Source organism: Protomyctophum bolini (assembly GCF_963924005.1).
Source record: "Protomyctophum bolini genome assembly, chromosome: 6".
Taxonomy (NCBI): Eukaryota; Metazoa; Chordata; class Actinopteri; order Myctophiformes; family Myctophidae; genus Protomyctophum; species Protomyctophum bolini.
The window spans coordinates 19,964,216-19,972,773 of NC_137867.1; the positions used below are offsets into that span (position 1 = coordinate 19,964,216).

The 8,558-nt window shown below is 41.4% G+C and overlaps 1 protein-coding gene across 1 annotated transcript; it reads left to right on the top strand.

Annotated features, from left to right (window-relative positions):
- Positions 1-1,033: 1,033 nt before the first annotated feature.
- Positions 1,034-7,723, top strand: LOC308316806 (serine/threonine-protein kinase PLK2-like). The gene is made up of 14 exons (XM_080765580.1): positions 1,034-1,244; positions 1,351-1,458; positions 1,580-1,696; positions 1,909-2,038; positions 2,300-2,483; positions 2,914-3,112; positions 3,357-3,504; positions 3,739-3,833; positions 4,361-4,493; positions 4,926-5,006; positions 5,563-5,722; positions 6,131-6,260; positions 6,431-6,541; positions 6,783-7,723. The coding sequence occupies exons 1-14, from the start codon at positions 1,107-1,109 to the stop codon at positions 6,972-6,974; spliced, it is 1,926 nt and encodes a 641-aa protein (XP_080621706.1). The 5' UTR covers positions 1,034-1,106; the 3' UTR covers positions 6,975-7,723.
- The last annotated feature ends 835 nt before the right edge of the window (positions 7,724-8,558 follow it).

Below are 8,558 nucleotides of genomic sequence, written 5' to 3' on the forward strand. Positions count from 1 at the left end.
GGAGAATTTCAATGAATCGAGCCTGAGCAGAATACACTTGATTTTGATTCATGTTTACAGTATTGTGGAGAGTAATATACCCCAATAGTATGCTATTTAATTATTGTAAATGTCTACATTTCTAAAGGATAGGCTATCTAGGTTGATAGGCTGATTGGGCTAATAAGCAATAACAATAACATATTGCTGTATTCCATGATGCCTGTTTGACCTCATACTAATTTATTTATTCATATAGTCTATTTTATTTGTATAATGCCAGGATGACGACGAAGATCAACATAATTATAAAGGCAGCAGGCACAGAGAGTAGGCTATATCATTAACTGGCTGCTTTTATGTAGCTCTTTTCAATTGATGAGTTCCAATCTACCTCACAGTCACAGTTCATTATTCTATCTCTATCTCGAGTCCCCCACAGTCACGTAGAGACGTAGGCATACTGCGTGTTCCGTCAGTTTCAATAATCTTGACACATTCGTCAAATCCTATTTAGAAAGTATTGAACTTCCGTTTGATGGACTTCAAAATAAGATACGTTTTTAGTGTGTCAACGCTTAACGGACAGTCAATGACAGATAATGAAAGTACTGTATGAAACAGCACTGAGCTTATCAGTTATCAGGCATATCATTATGTTACAAACGCTGTTTGGATGTGGAGTGGCCTGGTGTGGAGTTCATGTCTGAGTGACAGCGGAGGAGGGATTTGTTGCGAAAAGAGTGTCACCAAACAACACAATTATTATTATAATAGTCACTATTATTAGTATTTAATACTTAATAGCATTAATATTATTATTATTATATACATTTTATTGTTCATTAAACCTGTAGCCTATTTGTCTGTCAATGTCTCTGTTATTTTGAAGTCCACCAACCAGAAGTCAAATGCATGTGTGGGTTACACTTGACGTGCGCAAAAAGTATTGCATCTGACGGAACATGGATGGTGTCACAGAGAGGGAGGGAGACCGCGGGGTATAAAGCCACTCAGACAGCCTCCAGACTGCAGTCTGAGTTGGAAACGTGAAGCGCTCGTGCTACTACTACTCATTGGAAATACTGAGGAATATTGGGTCACAACCTGCACACAGTAACAACACCATGTGTGAATCCACGCAGAGGTCTTCGGAACCTCGAAGAAAAAGAACGGAAGACCGCAGTGCGCCTTCGGAAATGGCCAGAATAATCACAGATCCAGCGACGGGGAAGTGCTACTGTCGTGGGAAAGTTTTGGGAAAGGTACGGTAGTTTACGTGACACATTATAGAATGCATCTTTTAGCAGAGTGGCAAGTATCATTTTGGATTTACAATACTGATAATGTTTTTATTTTGACTGTTTCTAGGGAGGTTTCGCTAAATGCTATGAGATGACTGATCTCTCCACGAGTAAAGTTTACGCAGCCAAAATCATCCCACACACGCGCGTCTCCAAACCTCACCAACGGGAAAAGGTAAGCGTGCAGTGGAGTGCTTACTGGCTTTATTGGACCAATTGACTATTCAATAGCCGCTATTGCATTGCAATGTTCCTTTTCGTGTTCATTTTAGACAGTGATGTGTTTCCTTCCATAGATTGATAGAGAAATTGAACTGCACAGAGTTCTCCACCACAAGCACGTAGTCCACTTTTATCACCATTTCGAGGACAAGGAAAACATATATATTCTTTTGGAATACTGCAGTCGAAAAGTAAGTTGTATTGTAATACATTTCAAGTTTTCAACCACTGTATTATTATTAACTTACTACTAATACTATTTCAACATGTGCATTGCATTGCTGATACCCAAATCATACATTTAAGCTGGACATAGGTTTGGCACTATACATATGATATTAATGCTTTTTGTAGAGGAAAATAAATACCACAATGTTCCTTACTGTGTTTTGTCTGTGTGTAGTCATTAGCCCATATCCTGAAGGCACGTAAAGTGCTCACAGAACCAGAGGTTCGCTACTACCTAAGGCAAATCGTCTCTGGGCTGAAGTATCTCCATGAACAAGATATCCTGCATCGAGACCTCAAGCTGGGTAAGAGAGAATCCTGCAGTAACAAACACTCTACACTACAGTACAGTGTTAAGACACCAAGTGTGTTTTTCATTATTTGTTTCCTTTAAAAGTAAACAAAAAGTGTCCTGTTCATTTTGTTGTTCTGATTAAATTCCACTATTCCAGTCTATGAATTCATATAGGGCAGTCTGCACAGTGTGAAGTGTCTTCTGATTATCCTTTGATCCTTGGTTATATATCACTGCTCGCCATCTCATACGACCCGTTCTTCCCCCTCAGGTAACTTCTTTGTGAGTGAGTCCATGGACCTTAAGGTTGGAGACTTTGGTCTGGCTGCCAAGTTGGAGCCAGCAGGAAACCGAAGGAAGACGATCTGTGGCACTCCCAACTACCTGTCCCCGGAGGTGCTCAACAAGCAGGGCCATGGCTGTGAATCTGACATCTGGGCCTTGGGCTGTGTCATGTGAGTAGGGCAAATGGCACATTTACCGTTTGGCGACTTCAGCATCCCTGGGAATACTTATTTGTTTTGACTGTGTCTTTTTAATATACTGGGTCTGGAAACCACCTGCCCCCTCATAAGTGGTGGGAAATTGACACGTATAATGGATATGTTGATTGATACCTCTATAATAGAATTGAATTAACTTTACTGTTCAGCCGAGGCTGGCAAATCATCTTTAGTCTCATCAGGTTACATTAAAAACTTTTTTTTTAAAACAATTATTCAACAATTAAAACGTCATAACTTTTGAATGCAGAAGAATGTAATTAATTAAGTTTGTTAATTACATAATATCAGGTTGTGATGTGTTGATTATCCTCTGAAAATGTGTGTGTGTGTGTGTGTGTAGTGATGATGCCCATCCGCTCACTGCTGCCTTGTCTTGTAGGTACACCATGCTGTTGGGCAGACCCCCCTTTGAGACCACCAACCTGAAGGAAACTTACAGGTGTATAAGAGAGGCTCGCTATTCCATGCCCTCCTCCCTGTCCCCTCAGGCCAAGCAGCTCATCTCCAGCCTGTTGGCCAAGACACCAGAGGACAGACCCCACCTGGAGCACATCCTGAGGCACGACTTCTTCACACAGGTGAGAATACGCTAGCATTTCATTCACAAGATTGCATGCATTGCAAAATCCAATGTTCATTTATCTTTATTTTAGAATTTTACTCTGCTTTAGCATTTACTGTGTATTCTCTCTCTCTCTCTCTCTCTCTCTCTCTCTCTCTCTCTCTCTCTCTCTAAATGTCAGTGAGTAGGAGTACAATACACTGTACAACATCACATTCCTTGGCCTCCACTCACGCCTCTTACATAATTTCTCTCTGTAGGGCTTCAGTCCAGAGCGTCTGTCGGCGAGTTGTTGCCACTCTGCCCCAGATTTCCATGTGTCCAGTCCTGCCAGGAGTTTCTTCAAGAAGGCTGCCGCAGCACTCTTCGGTGGGAAGCGAGACAAGGTCAAATACTACGAGACCTTGAGTGAGTAGCGCATCAACTTTCAAGTTCTTAATCACCATTTTAGCTTCCTCCTGCTCAAGTTGACGGTTATCTTTGACCTTTATAAAAGAGCTCTGACCAGAAAGATACTGTACTTTAAACAATTGTCATGCAAATCTCATCCTGTAATACCTATGGTTCAGCTTTAATAAATGGCTTCACATTTAAGAGGCCCTGCTCTGATTGTATTAATTCTGGGGACATTTTCTTTGCTAGATAAACTAAGCAAAGAGGAAGAGGAGATTTACAAGCTGCAGCATGACCTGAAGAGAACCGTTATCAGCCAACAACACAACAACCAGCTAGCTGAGGTAAGTGACTATTAGTCCACAATCCACATAATAACTTTATAAAAGTTTATATATCCCCAAATTGATACGTGTTTGGCCGGAGACTCCCATAAGAACCTTTTGTGTAAAAAATTTCAAGATTTTGATTGAAAAGGGCACCAGAATACACAAAACATCGCAACCCATTGTGAGCTTTTTGATCGTCTATTTTCAAATATTCAAAGTATAAAATAGGGTCAAAGTGGTCGAATTTATTTTAATGCTAAATTATCTCAATTTGCTGGTGATAAACTGGACCCCCCTAAAGGACCTGGGGGGGCCACTGATGTAAGCTATGCTCAGCATAGCAGATTGACCATGAAATGAGAGGGTAGTGTTTTGATATTACAATTGGAGAGACAACAGTGAGTCATTCTTATATTTTATAACGAGCACATTTTTAGCAAATGCCCTGCTAACATTGTTAACATGCAAGCAGCTGCTGAGTCACAATCATCTAAGTTCCACGTCTTCTAAATACCCGCCTCCATCACCTCTTTCCATATCAGGATGGAAGGCCGCTTCCGCCATCTGCTGAAAGCCCTGTTGCCGTGGCAACAGAGGGCCAGTCACCGACGGCGCGAGATACCATTCGTCTGATCGTCAGGGGGAGTTTGGGGAGCTGCAGCAGTAGCAGTGAATGTGAGTTCCTTTTTTTGTTTTGTTTTTTATTTACCCCTAATCCAAATCTGATGCACATGGATAGGGACTAAGGTTTTGAACTCTTGGTCCTTGGTATCACCCAATATCTTATGTTTTACAAGCTTTGCTTACCACCTGTAGTCCAGTACATGTAGCAGCAACCTGTTTAATTTCAAGGATCCCCAGTTTGATGTATTCGGCCACGGAATCCGATTTGATACCATTCTTTAGCTCTGAAACTCCAATTTACACTGTAAAATCCTCAGGGTTAATGGAACTGATCGGAGAACATCAGAGTTGCAGACCCATAAGAGTCCATTTGGACTCGACATTGAGAAACAGTTCACTAGAACAACTGTTGCATTTCTGAGAGATGTTGCTACTAGAGTCACACTTTGACACCTGTACTGTACTTTTCCTATTTTCCTTAAGGCCTAGAGGACAATACTACAGGAAGTGTGGCGGAGACGGTGGCCAGCGTCTTCAGAGGATGTCTAGAGAACATGCCTAAAGGTAAGGCTTTCAGATTTTATTTTCCCTAAAGTTTAGCTGAAAATACAGTATTTGAACTGGGTGGGAACCCCCAAAATAATCATATTTGAAGTGGGGACCCCCCCCAAAATAATCATATTTGACTCTGTTCTACAGATAAATATTGTGAAAATAGCTGATCTACAAGCTCACAACGCCACATGCAAGACAAGGTGTTGTGAGCTTGTAGATCTGCTCATTTAAAATGTTTTTCCTCTTTCTTATATTATTTGACAGCACAGTAATCCAAAAAAATATAGAGTTTCCTGGCAGTTGGACTAATCTCAATTCCCGAGTGGTCAGGTTTAGCATTGTTTACATTGCAGTGTAAATGTATTACGGTATTTGGTTCTCCCTACATGTTGTAACTTTGTAACAACAGTTTGTCAGTCAAATGTACCAATACAGGTCCGTTTACAAGGACCTGTAATGGTCCATTTGGTCCCTTTTGTAAAGGATTTTACTGTGTATGAAAAGTAATCTTATTATACAGTACATGTTTTCCAACGGTCTTGTTCCCTGTTCTTGACTCCTGTAGCCGAGGAAATTCCCAAAGCCTCTGGAAGCTGCAACCTTCAGTGGGTCACTAAGTGGGTGGACTACTCTAACAAGTATGGCTTTGGCTACCAGCTTTCTGATCACACCGTGGGAGTTCTTTTCAACAACGGCACTCACATGAGCCTCCTGCCTGACAGGAAGTAAGAGAACAGTGGAACTTTCTTTCACCACACTGGCATTCAAGTCAACATGTCTGTGATTGTAAGGCTTTTAACAAAGCACACCTTCAAAAGAGCAAAGAGAACTGAAAAAAAGTAAATCAATTTACCTTAATGGAATTACATAACCTTTTTAAAGTTATTAGTTTCCCTCAACGGATAGGCCTACTTGACAAAAGGTTTCTGTATTGACTGAGCTGTGCTGCTAATAACTGCAGCTAGTGACATACTTGGCAAGTGCTTGCCAGCAGTGCAGATACGGAGAATAACTTGGAATAAATTCTGTGAGCTGAAATGACATAGACTCCATTTATGGTTATTGTGTGGTGAATTTGTTTATCTGGGTCTTTGTTAACCTTCTACTCTGTCTGGTCCCCACCATCTGCCTAGGACCATCCATTACTATGCTGAGCTTGGCCAGTGTTCAATATTCCCAACCTGTGAGGTTCCTGAACACTTTGTGGGACAGGTGACCGTGCTCAAGTACTTCTCCCACTACATGGAGGAGAATCTCATGGATGTAAGTAATCACCTCTTCTCCTTTGACTGTATCGCCCATCCCAGCCCATCCCTATACCACCGTTTACCACGCCTTCTTCTTTTTTTCCTTCGTGTTTAAAATAACCTGTTTTTTCGTCTACCCCCAATACCTTTCTAATCCCAGTGTGGTTTGTTCTTGTGTCTTGTTAGGGTGGGGATCTGGTTGGTATGACGGATACACACATGCCCAGACTCTACCTGCTACAGTGGCTCAAGTCCGACCGCGCCCTCATGATGCTCTTTAACGACGGCACATTTCAGGTAAACACGCCAGCTAACAAAATGCTTCTGTATGGCGCCATAGCAGGGTATGTTAATGTTAAGAGCACTGTGCTTTAGTTGAGATACTATCATTGGCCAATATTCAAATCGGTGAGGAGAAGCAAGGCTTGACATATCAGAAAACACTGTGAAAACAAAAGCAGAGAAAAAGTGTCCATGTCTTAAATTAAACATGCAAAGGGATCTATTCAAATTGCCTTCCTTTTTATTTCTTCTGCAGGTCAATTTCTACCATGACCACACAAAGATTATATTATGTTGCCAAAAGGATGAATACATGTTGACATACATCAATGAGGATCGTGTTTCCACCACCTTCAACCTCAGTTCCTTACTGACAGCTGGCTGCCCCACAGATCTGCGTGAACGCATGGAGTACTCTCTCAACATGCTACTGCAAAGATGCAGCTAAACCCAGAAGAATGTGTTGGGAACAGTTTAGAAGAATTGCCCTAATGGACCTGCCACTGGAGTGCTGCAATGGAACCAGGAAGGGAGAACAGCACCACACATGTGGGATGTCTTAGAAGGGATTTGGAGCGATGACTACACTATTCATTCCTGCATCTTGGCACCTTCATGACTAACTCAGCTGAGGTGCTGGCGTGGGGGGACAAAAAGGACAGAAAAGACTCAATGAAAAGGAAAATGTGTAGCAGAAGGGGATATGTATGTTGATCACCGGACGAGAGGAACAGAGTGTGTTGGAGTGAGAATGTAGGTACGAATGAATGGGACGGAGGCGGGTGCTTGAAGGTGAAGAGGAACACTGGGCTGGTCCCAATTGAGTTGTTTATACTTTGCAGAGTGAAACCCTAAAAACCCAAATCTCAGAATGGTAGCTGAGCTATGCTTTGGGTTATTGTACATTGTTGTATAGTGTAAACTGGCAGCTCTGCAGTGCAGAGAAAGGTGGAAGGGAAGATAACATCACACTAACTATTAAAACTGTGACTCATTCTCATGGCGGACAAATGGATTCGGCCTGCTGGGCTGGGACGAAATGGAATGGGAGAGGAGTTTGCAGGAGCATGACATGCAGTACTACAGAGGTCCACTAAGAATCTCTTTAGAGACATGGTCATATTGTTAGGAACTGTAGTAAATAACTTATTGTGGAAAAAGTGCAGTATTTATTTATTTAATAAAGAGAATTTTCAAAAAGAAAACAAATGCTTGATTGTGTCTATCCTGTTAGTTATTTTCATTCTCAAATACTGTACGTCTGCTGTCATCAGCCATATTGGAGTATTATTACCTTTCACGATTTTGTTAATGGTAATAATTCCTAAGATCTGAATGGAATTCAACACCAGTATGGATGAATGTGACTATTGGGACACGTTTCTCTTTCGCCAACATACTGAATGAGTTTAAACCTCTCCTTTTGGTTTTAAGTAAAATTGAGAAACAAACAGAATAAGTGATGTCACATTTGACTTAGAGTCATTATATTATCTAAATATTAGGCGAACACTAGGAAACTCATAAGCACCAAGTCCCACTCAAAGAAGGTCTTTGATAAGACAGGAAACATCCACTTGGGTCGGCTGAGATCGATGATAAACAAGAGACTGGGCCTGTTTACACTTTAACCAACCCTTTCAATCCCCCACCCCCCTGTGGTTGTTACTGAAGTTTCTTCATTGGTGATGAACACAAGATGACTAACGGGGCCGACAGACTGCATAAGTAGCAGCAGGCTGAACAGTCAAAGTCATAAAAGGGGCGGTAAAATATACTGCCGGGATGAGCATTATATGAGGATGAGGATTATATGGCCAGTGGTGGACAGTAATTAAGTACATTAACTACTTGAGTGCTGTACTTATTGGTTTGTTTTCTTTTTGGATACTTGTGACTTTTAGTCCACTACATTTCAACGACAATTATTGTACCCAACGGGTCACTTTTCATTGTTATTAATATTTTTTCAAGGAAAGCCATAAAGTCCACCATTGAGGCGACCGAGAGGGAAAATGCTACTGGGGGACAA

Excerpts from the sequence above, each read along its gene's own strand:
- LOC308316806 (XM_080765580.1), top strand. The coding sequence starts at position 1,107 with ATGTGTGAATCCACGCAGAGGTCTTCGGAACCTCGAAGAAAAAGAACG. Across the intron at positions 1,459-1,579 it reads AACCTCACCAACGGGAAAAG|ATTGATAGAGAAATTGAACT; the intron begins GTAAGCGTGCAG and ends TTCCTTCCATAG. Across the intron at positions 3,505-3,738 it reads CAAATACTACGAGACCTTGA|ATAAACTAAGCAAAGAGGAA; the intron begins GTGAGTAGCGCA and ends TTTCTTTGCTAG.